The sequence below is a fragment of the Pristiophorus japonicus genome, chromosome 6 (genome assembly GCF_044704955.1).
Source record: "Pristiophorus japonicus isolate sPriJap1 chromosome 6, sPriJap1.hap1, whole genome shotgun sequence".
Taxonomy (NCBI): Eukaryota; Metazoa; Chordata; class Chondrichthyes; family Pristiophoridae; genus Pristiophorus; species Pristiophorus japonicus.
In genome coordinates this window covers 208,886,428-208,908,479 of record NC_091982.1, presented here as the reverse complement: position 1 = coordinate 208,908,479, position 22,052 = coordinate 208,886,428, and the positions used below count along the sequence as shown (strand labels likewise).

Below are 22,052 nucleotides of genomic sequence, written 5' to 3'. Positions count from 1 at the left end.
GGTGCCACATAAAAGGTTACTGCACAAGATAAAAGTTCACGGGGTTGAGAGTAATATATTAGCATGGATAGAGGATTGGCTAACTAACAGAAAACAGAGAGTCGGGATAAATGGGTCATTTTCAGGTTGGCAAACTGTAACTAGTGGGGTGACACAGGGATCAGTGCTCGGGCCTCAACTATTTATAATCTATATTAATGATTTGGATGAAGGGACCGAGTATAATGTAGCCAAATTTGTTGATGATACAATGACAGGTGGGAATACAAGTTGTGAGAAGGATGCAAAGAATCTGCAAAGGGATATAGATAGGCTAAGTGAATGGGCAAAAATTTGGCTGATGGAGTAGAATGTGGGAAAATGTGAGGTTATCCACTTTGGAATGAAAAATAAAAAAGCTAATTATTATTTAATGGGGAGAGATTACAAAATGCTGTGGTACAGAAGGATCTGGAGTCCTTGTACATGAAACTCAAAAAGTTAGCATGCAGGTACAGCAAGTAATTAGGAAAGCAAATGGAATGTTGGTCTTTTTTACAAATGGGATGGAGTATAAACGTAAGGAAATCCTGCTACAATTGTACTGAGATCACACCTGGAGTACTGCGTACAGTATGCGCCTCCTTATTTAAGGAGGGATGTACTTGCATTGGAGGCAGTTCAGAGAAGGTTCATGAGATGATTCCTGAGATGAAGGGGTTGTCCTATGAAGAAAGGTTGCGCAGGTTGGGCCTATACCCATTGAAATTTAGAAGACTGAGAAGTGATCTTATTGAAACATATAAGATTCTGGAGGCTTGACAGGGTGGATGCATAGAGGATAGTTAATCTCTTGGGGGAGTCTAGAACTAGGGGGCATAGTCTCAGAATAAGGGATTGCCCCTTTAAAACAGAATTGAGGAGAAATTTCTTCTCTCAGAGGGTCATGAATCTTTGGACTTCTCTACCCCAAAGAATAGTGGAGGCTGGGTCATTGAATATATTTAAATTGGAGATAGACAAGATTTTTGAAAGATAAGAAACTCAAGGGTTATGGGGAAAGGGCAGGGAAATGGAGTTGAGGCCAGGATCGGATCAGCCATGATCTTATTGAATGGTGGAGCAGGCTCGAGCGGCCAGATGGCCTACTGTTGCTCCTATTTCTTATGTTCTTATGCTATGCTCATTTTAAATGTATGAAGAAAGAAAAGCCTGAATAAAATCTCTGAAACCCATATTTCCACTCCCATGTCCCATTCACAATCATATGGGGGGAGCGGGTGTGGGGGGGGGATGGGGGACGGGGGACGGTGGGGGTGGGGGGAGGGGGTTTAGGGGGCTTGTCTCAACAACCTGAGATAAATTTCACTCCCAGAATATCCACACAATAACATCAATGATCACAAAAGCATAATTGCAACCTAGCACAATATTTATCACAAGAATAAGTGATATTCATCTAATTTCTGTAAGAAACAGAATAAAGTATTATAAGGATTTTAGCTATGCTACATAAAATAAAAAAAGTGTCGCTCAGCTTTTAATAAATCCTCATTAGAAGCTCACTGCCTGGCTGTCATTGACCATGTCCTTGATGCTCTGCAGTACTAAATCTGTTTAAGTATGGCATATATACTAAAACCTGTTTGATAAATGTGATGACTTCTATAGTCACAAAGAGCTTAATGTTTAGCTCGTGCTTTTCCAGAGACTTATTTCGGAAGTGCAATGTTTGAGCAGCTCTCAAGCTCTGACATCAGTAAATAAATTGCATTTACCTATTGTCAAAATGTGTGAAATGATTTTAGGTAAGACTTACCATGCTTGAAAATGATTTATCTAAATTGGATGAAATAAATGCCAATGTGTAGCTAATGACTATGAGTGACTGTTCCTCTGATTGTCCTTTATTCTCTGTAGGAATGCACTCAGCCTCCAATAGGGACCTGTTCATGGTTACATGGGTGACGAATCACAGTCATGAACCCACTTTCTACTGCCACATCTCACATAATGTTGCAGTCGATCCATGATGCAACACTCTGAAATAATTGTTTTGAAATGATAGACAGGAAAAGTGGCAAGGACGAGAGCATCAGGTGCATGGGATTACCATCACCTCCAAAATCCTCTCCAAGTTAATACACTATCCTAACTTGGATATATATCGCCATTCCTTCATTGTCTTCGGATCAAAATCCTGGAATGCCCTACAGAACAGCATTGTAGGAGTACCTTCACCACACGGACTGAAAAAGGCTCACCGCCACCTTCTCAAGGGCAACTAGGGCTGAACAATAAACATCACCCTTGCCAGCAACGCCCATATACTGAGAATGAATAATTAAAAGAAACCTACAATACAGCCCTTTGAATGTATACCATACATGGAGGCCGAAATTCATCAACTCATCACCCGCTGTCGCCCACTGCCGCCGACATTGCTCTTGCAGATCCGCCCAGTGCCACTTTCGAGTTGGCCTGGAGCGGGTGGGAGGGGAGAGCCACCCGCTGACATCAGTGGATGGCCAAGTGGCGCAACTGACCTCCCGCTCGCCAAGCTCTCATATTGATGCAGGCGGGAGTTGGTGCCAGAACGAGGGTGACCCGCTGCGAGGAGGCGATATATTTCCAAGTCAGGATGATGTGTAATTTCGAGGAGAACTTGCAGCTGGTGGTGTTCCTATGTGCCTGCTACCCTTGTCCTTCTAGGTGGTAGAAGTCGTGGGTTTGGGAGATGCAGCCGAAGAAGCCTTGGCGAGTTGCTGCAGTGCATCTTGCAGATGGTACACACTGCAGCCACAGTGCACTGGTGGTGGAGGGAGTGAATGTTTAAGGTGGTGGATGGGGAGCCAATCAAGCTGGCTGCTTTGTCCTGGAAGGTGTCGAGCTTCTTGAGTGTGGTTGGAGCTGTACTCATCCAAGTGAAGAATATTCCATTGCACTCCTGACTTGTGCCTTTGAGATGGTGGAAAGGCTTTGGAGAGTCAGGAGGTCAGTCACTCATGGCAGAATACCCAGCCTCTGACCTGCTATGGTAGCCACAGTGTTTTTGTGGCTGGTCCAGTTAAATTTCTGGTCACTGGTGACCCCCATGATGCTAATGGTGGGGATTCGATGAGGGTAATGCTGTTTAATGTCAAGGGAGGTGGCTAGACTCTCGCTTGTTGGATATGGTCATTACAGATGGCAGAACAGGCTCAAGGGGCTAAATGGCCTCGTCCTTTTTCTATTTGCATGTACTGGCGTATGTCCATTTTAAATGATTGTTGCAGAATTGGTGTGAATCTCATCCGAATGATAATGTGTTATTTGCACTCTGTCTGGTGTTAGCCCAGTGCATGATTGTGCACAGCAGTGGTGGGAATGAAAAGTTGCATGTAGGTGAAATTTGTGCTCAGCATTGCCCCTTGATATTCAATAGCATTACAATTGTCAAATCCCCTATCATAAATATCCTGGGGGTCACCATTGCCCAGAAACCTAACTGGACCAGCCATATAAATACTGTGGCTGCAAGAGCAGGTCAGAGGTTGGGTATTCTGGAGTACGTTTGTGTGTATGTACTAGACCCATGCAGCAGAGCCTGGTCTCCAGTTGTCTTGGATCCCCTTGCCACTGGACCAAGTCTTTGCTCTGTCAAGCCCGTGTGGTAGCTGGTGTGCAACAGCCACCCCACGTTAAAAGTATTCACGCACAGGCATCTTCCATCATTTAAACCCAAATTTGGGACCTGGAACGTCAGGACCCTCATGGACAACACCTATGACAGAAAATGTAGGTTCCGCATCAGACTCATCAGTCACCTGAGAACTCACTTTTAGTGTGGAAGCAAGTCATCCTCAACTCCGAGGGACTGCCTAAGAAGAAGAATAATAATTCTGGGTGGGTTCTTTTAAAAGTTATGCGCTCTGACACGCCTAATTTGCCAATGTTGACTGCATCCAGGCAACCAAGTGCAACTGGGTACGGACCGAGGAAAGTTTCCCCATTAACATCTTCTTGAACAAGAAAAGTTCAGATACCTGCATCAGAAAATTGAGGGCAGTTCAACTGTGATTTTCTGATAGTGGATTAGGATTCAAAAATATACCCTATTTGTTGGATGTCAAATACAATACATTTTATACCTGCTATGAGCACAAAATCTAGACTACCTTTAGGTCAGAATTTCCCCTCTCTCTGTAGTATAAATACAAAGTAGCTGGTGACTGCGTGCTCAGATGCTGGCTGAACAAATTGCTGAAAGCATCTACAGAGCACTTTCCTCCAACCATTCGTCATTTTCCACCTCTCTGATAAAGCAAAATTTAAAAACTCGTCATTAAAAGTTAAATACAAACAACCCCTAAAATATAAATAGAAGAACATTTCTGGTCTTATGGAACATGCACACAATCATTTCTCCTGTGTACAAATGATCCAAGGTCTTGTGGATTCATGTATTATAGGATGTGGAGAGACTATAGCAGCTGCGATTGTTCTCCTTAAAGCAGAGAAGATTCAGGGAAATTTAATAGAGGTGTTCAAAATTATGAGGGTTTTGATAGAGTAGACAGTGAGAAACTGTTTCCACTGCCAGGAGGCTCTATAACCAGAGGACACGGATTTAAGACAATTGGCAAAAAAATCCAAGGAGGAAATGAGGAGAAATGTTTTTACAGTGTGTTATGATGATCTGGAATACATTGCATGAAAAGATGGTGGTAGCAGATTCAATAATAACTTTCAAACAGGAATTGTATATATACTTGAAAAGGAAAAAAATTGCAGGGCTATGGGGAAAGAGCAGGGGAGTGCGAGTGGATAGCTCTTTCAAAAGGGCAGCACAAACACCATGGCTGAATGACCTCCTCTATGATTCTATGTATGCATTGAGTTGGAAGAACAGACCACCTGTGCACTCACACAGATTGAGACTATGTTACCCTCTGCTTGTTCTTGTATTTGCAGCTACAAAATAAGGAAGAACTGAATCTAAACGTATCAAACTATTGTGACATGAGAAAGCTGATATTTTAAACAAACTTTATTGAAAATCCATAAAGTATAACCATCAATTTTCCTGAGTAATACAGTAGTAAAAAAGTTAATGTTCATTTACAAGGCATTTATCTGGACAATAGGCACATTGCTTATGCAACAAATATTCCACTGGATCGGATTTGATTAATTATTCCCAGCACAGGGAGAATAGTACAATACTTTAAGCAGACCTTAGTTGCATACAAGGTTTTCATATGGTAAGCTACCTCATGGTTTATTGGCAAAGTATTAATCTACAATCATTGGCATTTTCTACTCCATTGGGAGTATAGTGCCATAAAGCACATTTCATGCATTGCTGTAAAACAGAATTAAAAAAAAAGACATTTTAAAATGTTTCTATGTTTCTTTATAATCAGTCTAGCATTGAATCAATTTAATTATAAAAAAGGCTCCCTTCTTAAACAGATAGATATATCTCAATAATCTTTCTTTGCAAATAGCTAGAATTATTAAAGAGCAACCCCTGAATTTTAACATCAAGCAGCAACATTGTTATCGTACCCAAATGTCACCTTTTGTATTATGGCCTGATATGTTTGAGCTGTTTGTCCTTCACAATTTGTTCACTTTGAGACAATCAGATTCAAAGCCATGAGTAACTTACACAAATATGTCTTAGCAAATTGAATCTTTTTCTTTATTTAAAAAAAACTAAAATGTAACTGTAGCATTACAATAACAGGTCTGCATAAAACACAAATAGGGAAGGTAGTAGATATGAACGATTTGTCAGAATTGAATTTAGACAAATATAAAATTTGACAAGTAAATATTTAACTCCCGTGGCTATTGTTCCTTGTGGATGTTATTATATTATAGCTAGTTTCACACTGAAGTGACATTTCTGTTACCTCGTGACTGTGGATTCCTAACTTTAACTACTGTCCGCTTTCTTTTTTTATACATAGAATGCCAGTTACTGCATTATTTAGATCACAAGATGATTAAGGTGCAATTAAGACTGTAGCCACGAAACAAGTTCAAAGCCCATCCCAGAGTTGTCAGCAGGTCCTTACATTCACCAGATTTTTCTTTTTAAAAAGTCTTGATATTTAAAACCATATGGGCTAAGTCATGATGGCAACTGTACTTTCAGGCTGGCCCGTTCCTAGGCCAGAAAAGAACTCCAGTGCCAGGCGAATGTGAATTGGAAGGAAGACATACGCTGTATATAGAACCATAGCCACGATGATGAGCAAAACAGAATTGAAAACGGTCTGTTCCCAGGGCTCCAGCACATAGCTGCATGTAATAAGCAGGTATTGGTAATACAGCCAGGACAGAGTTTCCTTCACGCTTTTCACATCCATATTTCTCACTTTGTTTGTGAGCAGAGGAAAGTTTACCTGAATAAAGAGAGAACTAAATTAGGATAAAAGCCACAGATAAATGCAACACTTGTCATTGTTGCTTTACCTTTGCACAATTGAAAAACTGTCCAGTGTCACTTCTTGAAAATTAACTAGGGAAAATAAAGACTATTTAAACAAGACATTTCTAAGAACAATCCAAATAGGTTAAAATATTTTACTGGTTTAAAAAAATCCCAACCATAGCACACCCATTTCCTGCAGCTGTATTACTCAATATTTCAAATGTGGAATCGTAATTAATAGACAAAATCATCCTGCTAAATAGAATAGAAGATGGAGGAGTAAAAAGATAGAGAGATTTGTAAATTAATGAGTTTAATATCAGTAATATCTCTAACTTTATATACCTGTAGAGTGTATATACACAACAGACTTACTGCAGCAACATATGATCCTTAATGTGTCATGTAACTGTAATGGGTGGACCCAGGGGGGCATGGCAGCAGTCAGGACTTGTGTGGCATGCAGCTGAGACTGCATAACATTACCAAGACGTTGCGTGGCATCAAGCTGAGACTGCATTAGAACTGTCCGAGAATCCATGTGAGTAACCATTAACTCTATTGCAGCACCAAGACCTTGCATTGCTTCGCCTGTGTTGCAATGGAAGCTGCCACATTGCCCATGACATGCGGCATGAGGTCTGGATCTGCACAGTCTGTCTGAGAGTCCACCATTGTCTGCACACTGGCAATGATGGGCTCCATGGTGTGCGCAGAGCTGTCTACAATACGGGAGGCGGACTCTTCCACACCCCTTACCACTTGCGATAGGCTCTCAGGCACTCTTGCCATTGCCCCTAGCAAGTCGGAGTGCATGGCCATTGCCCTTCATGTGAATGCCTCCCCATCGAGGTCCTCATCGGAGTCCTGCGCAGCAGAACTCGCGTGCAAACTTGCCTTCCAAGATGGTTCCTGCACTTCCCTTTCCCCTTGACTGTGCTGCAGCCCGCTAGGCCCCAGTGCATCACCCAGAGCATACCGTATCCTAAGCTAGCCTCTAATGACCGCATTGTGGCAGTATCTGTGCTGGTGCCTGCAGGTGAGAGAAGCAGTGACGCAGTGCTTGGCTCCCCCTTCTCCTCCTCCTCCTCATCCCCCTCTTCTTCTCCCTCAAGACTGGGTTGGGGGGGGGGGGGCTCAGGCACAGTCTGCTCATCTCCTGGCTGATTATCTGAAAGCATAAATGCCACAAGAGTTGTGTTAAAGTGAGGGCAGGAATGGAGCAAGGAAGGCAGACAGAATGAGGAGTTGGAAAGTGATAGGCCTTGTAGTTTAACAGGGAAGTGGGATGAGAAGAGGGGATAAAATGCCATTGTTGCCCCCAGCAGGCTCGACTTCTCCGCCGGCCACGGTGCCCACCACCTGCGGGCCAATAAACCGCAGTACTCACTCCTCCAGGTCAGAAAACAGGCGCAGTTCCCCCCGTTCAGTCTGCTGCTGCTCCATCCTGTTGTGTGCCATCTTGGCCTGCAAAAGAAAGGAAGCTGTATGTATGTGGAAGATATGCCTGCTGTGGTTAAATAGCTGTGAATGTAGGCAAGGCATGAAATGACACTGTGGCTGTGAGTAGCCACAGATGGTTGGTGGTGGTTGCCTGCTGGGTTAAGTGCTGGTTTGCAGAGTGTGCATAGCCAGAGGCTGGTATGTAAGATTTGTGGAAACATGTGCTCACTTTGACCACCCGAATTAGGTTGTTGAATTTTTTGTGACACTGTGTTGGCGTTTTATCCACAACCGTGCTGGTCGACACCTCCACAGCCACGCCTGCCCACAAAGCCCAAAAACCTGCGGCGTTGGCCTTCTCCCAGATGGCGGGAACAATGCCTTGCTCCTTCTCTCCATTGCCCCCACCAATGTCTCCAATGCCAGGTCATTGAACCAAGTGGCCTTTGCATGATCTCTTGGAGCAGCCATCACACAGCTTCCTTGCAGCTCAGTCAACTCAAGAAATGATGAGAATGACCAGGTGCTGCCTGAAACAACATCCCCATTAAGAAATGGAATGAACAGCAGCCTCATGATCGGTGATTGAAAGTCAACTGAAATTGGGTGTATCTCCGGCATTAGCAGCCCTGCAATGCCCCACTGAGTCCATTAGCGCCTCAGATACTGCCTCCCTGCATTTCTGAGGGAAAAGTGCCCAAGGGTATTCAACATTTAGGAAGAATAGGGAGAGAGGAAAAGGAGACGGGGTGGCATTGCTGGTTAAAGAGGAAATTAATGCAATAGTAAGGAGGAACATTAGCCTGGATGATGTGGAATCAGTATGGGTGGAGCTGCGGAATACCAAAGGGCAGAAAACGCTAGTGGGAGTTGTGTACAGACCACCAAATAGTAGTAGTGAGGTTGGGGACAGCATCAAACAAGAAATAAGGGATGCGTGCAATAAAGGTACAGCAGTTATCATGGGCGACTTTAATCTACATATTGATTGGGCTAACCAAACTGGTAGCAATGTGGTGGAGGAGGATTTCCTGGAGTGTATTAGGAATGGTTTTCTAGATCAATATGTCGAGGAACCAACTAGAGAGCTGGCCATCCTAGACTGGGTGATGTGTAATGAGAAGGGACTAATTAGCAATCTTGTTGTGTGAGGCTCCTTGGGGATAAGTGACCATAATATGGTAGAATTCTTTATTAAGATGGAGAGTGACACAGTTAATTCAGAAACTAGGGTCCTGAACTTAAGGAAAGGCAACTTCGACGATATGAGGCGTGAATTGGCTAGAATAGACTGGCAAAGGATACTTAATGGATTGACGATGGATAAGCAATGGCAAACATTTAAAGATCACATGGATGAACTTCAGCAAATGTACATCCCTGTCTGGAGTAAAAATAAAACGGGGAAGGTGGCTCAACCATGGCTAACAAGGGAAATTAAGGATAGTGTTTGTCATGTATTTAACGATCATCGTAACCCATGTATAAGCTGACCTAAGTTGTACACCTTGAGAACATTGACCACAAGAGGGTGAACTTGTGGGAGACACTCCTAACCTGGACTTTCAGGTATAAAAGAGGAAGTTCCACCCACCTTCATCACTTGAGGTCTTGGTAATAAAGGTGACTGGTCACAGAGTGACCTTCTCTCAAGTATGGACCTCGTGTGCATTTATACTGTATAGTAAGGACATATCATTGACGATGAGAAACTGGGATTTAAACCACGCGAGCATGGCCACTAGCAGCATAGAAGAGAGGTACTGTGTTGGTGATGATTGGGACGACTTTATTGAGAGACTACAGCAAAGGTATGTCACTAAGGAATGGTTGGGACAGAATTCGGCCGATAAACGCAGGGCTCATCTCCTGACGGTTTCAGAACATACTCCCTGATGAAGGACCTTCTAGCGCCAGAGAAGCCAGTGGACAAGGCGTTCGAAGAGCTCAGTAAGTTGATCGGGGAACACCTTAAACCAGCGAGCAGCATGCACATGGCGAGATACCGGTTTTACACGCACCGGCGGCGAGAAGGGTAAAGCATTCCTGACTTTGTGGCAGATCTCCGGCGACTGGCGAGCCTATGTAAGTTCACAGATGCATGCAGAGCGTAAATGCTACGAGACTTTTTTTTATTGAGGGCATCGGGCATGCTGGGGTTTTCAGGAAACTGATTGAGACCAAAGACTTGACCTTGGAAGCGGCGGCTCTGATAGCCCGGACATTTATTTCAGGGGAGGAAGAGACCAGAATGATGTATGACAAAAATCTTGGCTCAAATGCGACAAACGATCAGAGAGTCAACATTGTTAACACGGCACACAGTTCTCTAGGCAGACAAGGGCAATCGGACATGCCCCAGCATGTAGTCGAACCCAAAGGGGAAATTCAACAGAGGCAATGGCTAGCAGAACAGCGATTCATGCCATCGCAATGGACAATGCGGCCAGTAATGGGGCCATCAACACCGGTTAATGGTGGGCTTAAGGACAGTTACAGAGACAGTCAGAGATGATCGACTGGTAATGGACCTTTTGTTTCCAACAACGGGGCCTCCAGCTCATGCTGGAGATGTGGAGGCAAACACCCAGCCAGAGCTTGCAGGTATCAGCAATATATCTGCAGAAATGCAATGTCAGCGGTCACTTGGCGCGTATGTGCAGGAAGCCTGCAGCCAGGTTGATGTACGAGTAGGACGGGCCCGATATAAGCCCTACGAGGCCAAATGAATACTGGGGGAAATTGCTGGAAGCTGAAGTTCAGCAAGTTCATGTGGAGCACATATACAGTTCATATACCAGGACGCCACCGATAATGATGAAAGTGCTTCTCAATGGCATCCCAATATTAATGGAGCTAGACACGAGGGCCAGCCAGTCCCTGATGAGTATCAAACAGTTCAAAAGGTTGTGGGTGTCCAAGGCCAGGAGGCCAAAATTATTGCCGATTGATGCACAGCTACGGACATATTCAAAGGAGATCATTCCGGTGCTAGACAGTGCCACGGTAGTCATGACCCACAAAGATTCGGAGAACAGGTTGCCACACTGGATTGTCCCGGGGGACGGTCCCACATTACTGGGGAGGAGTTGGCTTGCCACCATGAACTGGAAATGGGGTGATGTCAATGCAATTTCTTCTGTGGAGCAAGTATCATGCTCACAGGTCCTGGACAAATTTGACTCGTTATTTCAACCCGGCATCGGCACTTTACAAGGTAGTGATTCACATAAACCCGGACGCCAGGCCAGTACACCACAAGGCCAGAGCGGTGCCATATGTGATGCGGGAAAAGATAGAATGCGAATTGGACCGCCTGCTGAGGGAAGGCATCATCTCACCAGTCGAATTCAGTGACTGGGCGAGCCCGATCGTGCCGGTGCTCAAGGCAGATGGGTCAGTCAGGATATGTGGCGATTGCAAGGCCACCATCAATCGGGTGTCACTCCAAGACCAGTACCCGCTACCGAGAGCGGAGGATCTCTTTGCGACGATATCCGGTGGCAAACATCTTTCAACATTGGACCTGATCTCAGCTTACATGACCCAGGAGCTGGCGAGTGAGTCGAAGAAGCTGACCACCATCGCGACACACAAGGGGTTGTTTGAGTATAACAGATGTTCGTTCGGGATTCGTTCGGCCGCCGCGATCTTTCAGCGATTCCAAGGACGGTGGTTTTTTAAGACGACATCCTCATCACGGGTCGCGATACTGAAGAACACCTCCATAACCTGGAGGAGGTGCTACGCAGACTGGACTTGGTAGGGTTGCGACTGAAAAAGGCGAAGTGAGTCTTCTTAGCTCCAGAGGTAGAATTCCTGGGGATGAGGGTAGCAGCAGACGGGATCAGCCCTACTGCGTCCAAAACGGAAGCGATCCAGAGAGCACCCAGACCCTGTAACACGACGGAGCTGCGTTCGTTCCTGGGCTCCTGAACTATTTTGGCAACTTTCTTCTCAAATTGAGCACGCTGTCAGAGCCACTACACGTGCTCCTATGTAAAGGTCGCGATGGGGTCTGGGGGGACAGCCAGGAAAGGGCTTTTGATAGAGCACGCAACTTGTTATGCTCCAACAAACTGTTACCGTTATATGACCTGTGTAAGAAACTTGTTCTAACGTGCGATGCGTCGTCCTATGGGGTCGGGTGTGTCTTGCAGCATGTGAATGCCAATGGTCAGTTACAGCTGATAGCTTATGCCTGCAGAAGTCTGTCCCAGGCAGAAAGGGGCTACAGGATAGTAGAAAATTAAGCGCTAGCATGTGTATATGCAGTAAGAAAAGTGCACCAGTACCTGTTTGGCAGGAAATTTGAGCTGGAGATAGATCACAAACCCCTAACGTCCCTTTTGGCCGACAACAAGGCCATAAATGCGAATGCATCGGCCCGCATACAAAGGTGGGCACTTACATTAGCTGCCTATGACTACACAATTCGGCACAGACCAGGCACTGAAAACTGCGCCGATGCACTCAGCAGGCTCCCACTAGCCACCACTGAGGGGGCAACCGAGCATGATGCTGAGATGGTCATGCCTGTTGAAGCTTTCGAAAGCGAAGGCTCACCTGTGACAACCCATCAGATTAAAGACTGAACAAATAAAGACCCGCTACTGTCTTTAGTTAAGAAATGTGTCCTGAATGGGGACTGGGCAGCCACATACGGGGCATGCCCTGAGGAATTTAAACCGTTTCATAGGCGCAAGGATGAACTCTCGATTCAGGCCGATTGTCTACTATGGGGAAACCGAGTAGTCATGCCGCAGAGGGGCAGAGAGGTGTTTATCAGAGAACTTCACAATGAGCACCCGGGCATTGTCTGATGAAGGCAATTGCCAGGTCACACATTTGGTAGCCAGGGATAGATGCAGACCTGGAGCTTTGTGTTCGCAGGTGCAACACGTGCTCAGCTGGGCAACGCACCCAGGGAAGCCCCCCTTAGCCCCTGGTCCTGGCCTGCCAAGCCATGGTCACGCATCCATGTGGACTGCACAGGTCCTTTCATGGGAAAAATGTTTTTGATTGTAGTAGACACCTACTCCAAATGGATCGAGTGTGACATTCTCAATTCAAGCACATCCTCTGCCACGGTAGAAAGTCTACGGGCAATGTTTACCGCCCATGGTCTACCGGATGTCTTGGTCAGCGACAATGGACCGTGCTTCACAAGCACTGAATTCCAGGACTTCATGGCAGGCAATGGAATCAACCATGTCAGAACGGCACCGTTCAAGCCGGCCTCAAATGGCCAGGCGGAACGAGCAGTGCAGATAATCAAACAGGGGATGCTCAGAATCCAAGGAAGTTCCCTATGAAGCCGCTTATCACGCCTCCTGTTGGCCAATAGATCCCGACCACACTCACTCACAGGGGTTCCACCCGCAGAGCTGCTAATGAAAAAAGAAACTCAAAACCAGGTTATCCCTTATACACCCTACTATGAAATAAATTGTTGAGAGCAGGCGTCAGTCACAATGTGGCTACCATGACAGGAATGCGAGGGCATGATGTATTGATGTCAATTATCCTGTTTTTGTCCTTAATTACGCTGCAGGGCCCAAATGGCTTGCAGGCACTGTGATTGCCAAAGAGGGGAATAGGGTTTTGGTAGTTAAACTTACCAATGGACAAATCTGCCGCAAACACGTGGATCAAACTATAAGGAGGTTCAGCAACCCCATAAAAGAAGCAGAGGAAGAACACGAGGTAGAGTTTACTCCACCACAGGTGACTGAACACTGGAACCAAGTGGAGGAGAGCCCAGTCACTGTGGGCAGTCCGGACAGGCCTGAGGCACCGCAAACAGCAGACACTCAGGCCAGCGCCCAACAACCGGAGCCCCAACTCAGGCGCTCTACAAGGGAGCGTAAACCACCAGAGAGACTTAACCTGTGATCCCAATAAGACCTTTAGGGGGAGGTGATGTCATGTATTCAACTATCATTGTAACCCATGTATAAGCTGACCTAAGTTGTACACCTTGAGAACATTGACCACAAGGAGGTGAACTTGTGGGAGACACTCCTAACCTGGACTTTCAGGTATAAAAGGGGAAGCTCCACCCACCTTCATCATTTGAGGTCTTGGGAATAAAGGTGACTAGTCACAGAGTGACCTTCTCTCAAGTATGGGCCTCGTGTGCATTTATACTGTAGAGTAAGGACATATCAGTGTTAAAGCCAAGGAAGAGGCATATAAATTGGCTCAAAAAAGCAACAAACCTAAGGATTGGGAGAAATTTAGAATTCAACAGAGGAGGACCAAGGGTTTAATTAAGGGGGAAAATAGAGTACGAGAGAAAGCTTGCAGGGAACTTAAAAACTGACTGCAAAAGCTTCTATAAATATACGAAGATAAAATGATTAGTGAAGACAAATGTAGTCCCTTGCAATCGGATTCAGGTGAATTTATAATGGGGAACAAAGAAATGGCAGACCAATTGAACAAATATTTTGGTTCTGTCTTCATGAAGGAAGACACAAATAACTTCCGAATGTACTAGGGGACAGTGAGTCTAGTGAGAAGGAGGAACTGAAGGATATCTTTATTATGTGGTAAATTGTGTTAGGGAAATTGATGGGATTGAAGGCTGATAAATCCCCGGGTGCCTGATAGTCTGCATCCCAGGGTACTTAAGGAAGTGGCCCTAGAAATAGTGGATGCATTGGTGATCATTTTCCAACAGTCTATCGACTCTGAATCAGTTCCTATGGACTGGAGGGTAGCTAATATAACAACACTTTTTAAAAAAGGAGGGAGCGAGAAAATGGGTAATTAGGTAATTATAGACCGGTTAGCCTGACATCAGTAGTGGGGAAAATGTTGGAATCAATCATTAAGGATGAAATAGCAGCGCATTTGGAAAGCAGTGATAGGATCGCACCAAGTCAGCATGGATTTATGAAAGGGAAATCATGCTTGACGAATCTTCTCGGATTTTTTGAGGATGTAACTAGCAGAGTGGACAAGGGAGAACCAGTGGATGTGGTGTATTTGGACTTTCAAAAGGCTTTTGACAAGGTCCCGCACAAGAGGTTGGTGTGCAAAATCAAAGCGCATGATTTTGGGGGTAATGTACTGATGTGGATAGAGAACTGGTTGGCAGACAGGAAGCAGAGAGTTGGGATAAACGGGTCCTTTTCAGAATGGCAGGCAGTGACTAGTGGAGTGCCGCAGGGCTCAGTGCTGGGACCCAGGTCTTTACAATATACTAACGATTTAGATGAAGAAATTGAGTGTAATATCTCCAAGTTTGCAGATGACACTAAACTGGGTGGCGGTGTGAGCTGTGAGGGGGACGCTAAGAGGCTGCAGGGTGACTTGGACAGGTTAGGTGAGTGGGCAAATGCATGGCAGATGCAGTATAATGTGGATAAATGTGAGGTTATCCATTTTGGGGGCAAAAACACGAAGGCAGATTAGGAAAAAGGGAGGTGCAACGAGATCTGGGGTGTCATGGTTCATCAGTCACTGAAAGTGGGCATGCAGGTACAGCAGGCGGTGAAGGCGGCAAATGGTACGTTGGCCTTCAAAGCTAGCGGATTTGAGTTTAGGAGCAGGGAGGTCTTACTGCAGTTGTACAGGGCCTTAGTGAGGCCTCACCTGGAATATTGTGTTCAGTTTTGATCTCCTAATCTGAGGAAGGACGTTCTTGCTATTGAGGGAATGCAGCGAAGGTTCACCAGACTGATTACAGGGATGGCTGGACTGTTATATGAGGAGAGACTGGATCAATTGGGCCTTTATTCACTGGAGTTTAGAAGGATGAGAGGGGATCTCATAGAATCGTATAAGATTCTGACGGGACTGGACAGGTTAGATGCGGGAAGAATGTTCCCGATGTTGGGGAAGTTCAGAACCAGGGGACATAGTCTTAGGATAAGGGGTAGGCCATTTAGGACTGAGATGAGGAGAAACTTCTTCAATCAGAGAGTTGTTAACCTGTGGAATTCCCTACCGCAGAGAGTTGTTGATGCCAGTTCATTGAATATATTCAAGAGGGAGTTAGATATGGCCCTTATGGCTAATGGGATCAAGGGGTATGGAGAGAAAGCAGGAAAGAGGTACTGAGGGAATGATCAGCTATGATCTTATTGAATGGTGGTGCAGGCTCGAAGGGCCGAATGGCCTACTCCTGCACCTATTTTCTATGTTTCTCTGTTTCTAATTATCCACAATTTTGCAGCCCATCTTGCCAGGTGCTAAATGGTGAATCATATAAAAATTAGCACCCCAAATGTGGCACTGCCGAATTTCGCTCCCTTTATGTTGTCAATAATAACAATTTGCATTTTTATCATGCATTTAGCATAGGACAACGTTCCAAGGAGCGTTATCAAACAAAATTTGACACCGAGCCACATAAGGAGATATTAGGGCAGATGACCAAAAGATTGGTCAAAGAGGTAGGTTTTAAGGAGAGAGAGGTAGGGAGTTGGAGAGGTTTAGGGAGGGATTTCCAGAGTTTAGGGCCTAGGCAGCTGAAAGCATGGCTGACAATGGTGGAGCGATTAAAATAGGAGATGCGCAAGAAGCCAGAATTGGAGGAGCACAGAGATCTCGGAGGGTAGTAGAGCTGAAAAAGAGTAGCGAGATTGGGAGTGTTGGCTATGAAGGTATTTGAAAACAAAGATGAGTTTTTTTTAAATTGAGGGGTTGACGTACTGGGAGCCAATGTAGGCCAGTGAGCACTGGGGTGATGGGTGAATGGGACTTAGTGCGTGTTAGGATACAGGCAGCAGAGTTTTGGATGAGCTCAAATTTATGGAGGTTGGAAGATGGGAGGTTGGTCAGGAGAGCGATGGAATAGTCAAGTCTAGAGGTAACAAAGGCATGGATGAGGGCTTCAGCAGCAAGTAAGCTCAGGCGAGGCAGAGTCAAGCAATGTCACGGAGGTGAAGTAGGCAGTCTTGGTGATGGAGCGCATATGTGGTCAGAAGCTCATCTCAGGGTCAAATACGGCACCAAAGTTGGGAATGATCTGGTTCAGCCTCAGACAGTTGCCAGAGAGAGGGATGGAGTTGGTGGCTAGGGAGTGAAGTTTATGGCAGGGACCAAAGACAATGGCTTCGGTTTTCCCAATATTTAGTTAGAGGAAATTTCTGCTCGTCCAATACTGGATGTCGTACAAGTTGTCTGATAAATTAGAGACAGTGGAGGGGTCATGAGAGGTGGTGGTGAGGTTGAGCTGGATGTCACCAGCGTACATGTGGAATCAGACGCTGTGTTTTTAGATTATGTCGCGATGGGCAGCGTGTAGATAAGAAATAGGAGGGAGCTAAAGATAGAGCCTTGGGGGACTCCAGAGGTAATGCTGTGGGACAGGGAAGAGAAGCCGTTGCAGGTGATTCCCTGGCTTTGACTGGATAGATAAGACTGGAACCAGACAAGTGCAGTCCCACCCAGCTGGACGATAGAGGAGAGACGTTGGAGGAGGATGGTGTGATCAACTGTGTTAACGACTGCAGACAGGTCGAGAAGGATGATCAGGGATAGTTTACCTTTGTCACAGTCACATAGAATGTCATTTGTGACTTTGAAATTAGCTTTTTTCAGGGGGTGGAAACCTGTTTGGAGGGATTCAAACATGGAATTCCAGAAAAGATGAGCACGGATTTGGGAAGTGACAGCATGTTCAAGAACTTTGGAAAGGAAAGGGTGGTTGGAGATGGGCGGTGGTTTAATGGACAGAGGGGTTAAGGGTGGGATTTTTGAGGATGGTGTCATGACAGCAGATTTGGGCGGGGGGTGGGGGGGGGGCGGGGGACGACAGTACCCGAGGAGAGAGAACTGCTAACAATATCAACTTGCGTGTGGGCCATGCAGGGAAGCTGGGTGGTCAGCAGTTTGACAGGAATAGGGTCGAGGGATCAGGAGGTGGGTTTCATAGACAAGATGAGTTCGGAAAGGGAAAGAGGGGGGATAGGAGAGAAACGAGAGAAAGTTGCAAGTTCAGGGTTAGGGCCGGGGGGAACCTTAAAGGACGTTTGGCCCGGTGGGCTAGGGGAAGGGAGGGTAGTGACAAAGGCAGCTGAACAGATGGTCTCAAACTTAGTAACGAAGAAGTCCATGAGCGTCTCACACTTGTCTTCCCATCTTGTTCTGGTCTGCCCCATGGCCTCTTCCATGGTGGTTTAGTGGCAAATGCTCAGACAGAGTTAAACTCGAGGCTGTGCATGAGGTGTTTATACCAGAGGAGTTGCTATGGATCAACCATCCAGGACATCATTGTTCATAGGTTTATATGTAACATTCAAGGCTGCTGACCGAGGGCCGTGTGGCTCTTTGTCAGCTGGCGCGGACACGATGGGCCGAAGTGGCCTCCTTCTGCGCTGTAAATTTCTATGTTTCTATCACTGGTTGATTAGTCAAGTTAGGTACAGTCTCATTTAAGATTTTGTCCTGAGGTTTGGCCTTTAGTAGTGTGCAAAGCAATCTGGAATTAAATCCATTTGGTTGCCACCTACAGTAGCGTACATATTTGTTCAATGGTTGACCTATTTTCTGTGAATTCGGCCTATTTTTGGCTTTTGTCCCTGAGGGTTCTTGATGTGGGCAAGCAAATACTTTAACCACTGTTGACAGCAGGGTAATAAGCCTGTATTTACTGGTGTGTTTTGAATCCTTTGGTTTTGTAAAAATACACAAGGATGCCTTGGCGTCACTGGTAGGGAACAGTTCATCTATCAATACTTGAGTTGATAGCTTCAACAGGGAATTGATAATGCCTTCATCAATGTTTTCAGGAGTTTTAGAGAGTGATGCCACATATCACGATTCTCCAATTTGGCCAAGGCTTCTTGAACTCAAGGGTGGGGGAGCTCGCTAGATGACATGTCAATTTTTGCATTTTAGATTCTATCGGTGAGGTTCTGTGGTGGAACTCTGGACGTATATGTGAGCAGCTCATGGAGCTAAGATGATAGAAAAAGCAAGCCATCAAGTGAACTAAGGAGATAAGAACATAAGAACGTAAGAAATAGGAGCAGGATTAAGCCATACGGCCCCTTGAGTCTGCTCCACCATTTAATACGACCATGGCTGATCCGATCATGGACTCAGGTCCATAATCCCTTATTCCCTTATCGTTTAAGAAACTGTCTATTTCTGTCTTAAATTTATTCAATGTCCCAGTTTTCACAGCTCTCTGAGGCAGCGAATTCCACAGATCTGCAACCCTCTGAGAGAAGAAATTTCTCCTCATCTCAGTTTTAAATGGGCGGCCCCTTATTCTAAGATTATGCCCTCTAGTTCTAGTCTCCCCTATCAGTGGAAACATCCTGTCTGCATCCACCTTGTCAAGCCCCCTCATAATCTTATATGAAACAGTGACGGTATGTTGAATTCCTTTGCAGCATCTGGTAGGACACTTAGATCTGACACCACAATCCTTCAGCTCTTTCCATAAGACTGGCATTCTACAATACCAGATTGGGGGTAGTGTGCTGACGTGGATTGAGAATTGGTTAGCAAACAGGAAGCAAAGAGTAGGAGTAAATGGGTACTTTTCAGAATGGCAGGCGGTGACTAATGGGGTACCGCAAGGTTCTGTGCTGGGGCCCCAGCTGTTTACATTGTACATGAATGATTTAGACGAGGGGATTAAATGTAGTATCTCCAAATTTGTGGATGACACTAAGTTGGGAGGCAGTGTGAGCTGCGAGGTGGATGCTATGAGGCTGCAGAGTGACTTGGATAGGTTAGGTGAGTGGGCAAATGCAGGGCAGATGAAGTATAATGTGGATAAATGTGAGGTTATCCACTTTGGTGGTAAAAACAGAGAGACAGACTATTATCTGAATGGTGACAGATTAGGAAAAGGGGAGATGCAATGAGACCTGGGTGTCATGGTACGTCAGTCATTGAAGGCTGGCATGCAGGTACAGCAGGCGCTAAAGAAAGCAAATAGCATGTTGGCCTTCATAGCGAGGGGATTTGAGTATAGGGGCAGGGAGGTGTCACTAAAGTTGTACAGGGCCTTGGTGAGGCTACACCTGGAGTATTGTGTAACTTTTTGGTCTCCTAACTTGATGAAGGACATTCTTGCTATTGAGGGAGTGCAGCGAAGGTTCACCAGACTGCTTCCCGGGATGGCGGGACTGACATATCAAGAAAGAATGGATCAACTGGGCTTGTATTCACTGGAGTTCAGAAGAATGAGAGGGGATCTCATAGAAACGTTTAAAATTCTGACGGGTTTAGACAGGTTAGGTGCAGGAAGAATGTTCCCAAAGTTGGGGAAGTCCAGAACCAGAGGTCACAGTCTAAGGATAAGGGGTAAGCCATTTAGGACGGAGATGAGGTGAAACTTCTTCACCCAGAGAGTGGTGAACCTGTGGAATTTGTTGAGGCCAATTCACTAAATATATTCAAAAAGGAGTTCGATGTAGTCCTTACTACTAGGGGGATCAAGGGGTATGGCGGGAAAGCAGGAGTGGGGTACTGAAGTTGCATGTTCAGCCATGAACTCATTGAATGGCGGTGCAGGCTCGAAGGGCCGAATGGCCTACTCCTGCACCTATTTTCTATGTTTCTATGTTTCTAAGTGCCATGTGGATGATTCATATCGACCCCATCATCATCACAAAAGTCAAACTTGAGCCATATCGATTCACCCCACGTGATATCAAGAAGCGGCTGAGCATACTGGATACAAAGGTTATGGGCCCCGACATCATCACGTCTGTAGCGCTGAAGATTTGCGCTGCAGAACTAGCTGTGCCTCTAGCCAAGCTGTTCCAATATAACTACAACACTGGCATCTACCCGACAGAGTGAAAAACTACCCAAGTATGTCTTGTCCACAGAAAATAGGACAAATCCAATCCGGCCAATTACCGTCCCATCAGTCTACAGCAAAGTGATGGAAGGTTTCATCGACAGGGCTATCAAGCTGCACTTAATCACCAATAACCTTCACACCGATGCTCAGTTTGGGTTCCGCCAGGACCACTGGGCTTCAGACCTCATTACAGCCTTGGTGCACACATGGAAAAAAAGAGCTGAATTACAGAGGTGAGGTAAGAATGACACACCTTGACATCAAAGCAGCATTTGACCGAGCGTAGCATCAAGGAACCGCAGTAAAATTGAAGTCAATGGGAATCAGGAGGACAACTCTCCACTGGCTAGAATCATACCTCGCACAAAGGAAGATGGTTGTGGTTGTTGGAGGCCAATCATCCCAGCCCCAGGAAATTACGACAGGAGTTCCTCAGGGCACTGTCCTAGGCCTAACCATCTTCAGCTGCTTCCCTCCATCATAAGGTGAGAAGTGGGGATGTTCGCGGATGACTGCAGTGTTCAGTTCCATTCACTACTCCTCAAATAATGAAGCAGTCCATGGCCGCATGCAGCAAGACCTGGACGACATTTAGGCTTGGGCTGTTAAGTGGCAAGTAATATTGGGGTCACGCAAGTGGCAAACAACGATAATCTCCAAAAAGCGAGAGTCTAACCACCTCCCCATGATATTCAATGGCATTAGCTGTCATGTATCTTACATTATTATATATAACTGTATCCTAACATGCTATACATGACTGTAATAAGATTTGACCTGTAACCACCAGCATACCTTACCACCAGGGGTGCACTTGCAAGAGACAGATATATAAGGACAGGTCTCAGGCAAGTGCAGCATTCCAAAGCTGTGAAATAAAGGTGCAGGTCCAGAGTGACCTTGACTTCACTACATGCCTCATATGAATCTGTACTGAGGGGACAGGACTTTACAGTGGCGACGAGTTACGGGATTACAGAATCCACAGAATGGCGAACAACGGATCAGATGAAAAGTACAATGCGGGAGACAATTGGGAGGACTTTACAGCAAGGCTCCAGCAAAGCTTTGTAACCAAAGATTGGTTAGGCGACGATAAGGCAGACAAGAGAAGAGCCCATCTCTTGACCAGCTGTGGCTCGAAAACATACGCTTTAATGAAGGATCTGTTGGCACCCGAGAAACCAGCAAGCAAGTCTTTTGAAGAATTGAGCACACTGGTAAGAGACCACCTGAAGCCAGCAAGCAGCCTACACATGGCCAGACACAGGTTCTACAACTACAGACGCTGTGTGGGCCAGAGCATACCCGACTTCGTGGCGGAACTTCGGAGGTTGGCTAGTTTATGTGAGTTCTCCGATGAACTGAGGAGAGAAATGCTGAGAGACTTTTTCATTGAAGGAAAAAGCCATGCAGGCATATTCC

The 22,052-nt window shown here is 45.7% G+C and overlaps 1 protein-coding gene across 1 annotated transcript in view; it reads right to left on the bottom strand.

Moving 5' to 3' along the window:
- Positions 1–5,039: 5,039 nt before the first annotated feature.
- Positions 5,040–22,052, bottom strand: part of sptssb (serine palmitoyltransferase, small subunit B) — a 40,537-nt gene continuing 23,524 nt past the window's right edge. The window contains exon 2 of the mRNA XM_070882331.1: positions 5,040–6,374. Within this exon, the coding sequence (XP_070738432.1) occupies positions 6,096–6,338 (243 nt within the window). The 5' untranslated portion in view covers positions 6,339–6,374 and the 3' untranslated portion in view covers positions 5,040–6,095. The remainder of the gene's footprint in view (positions 6,375–22,052) is intronic.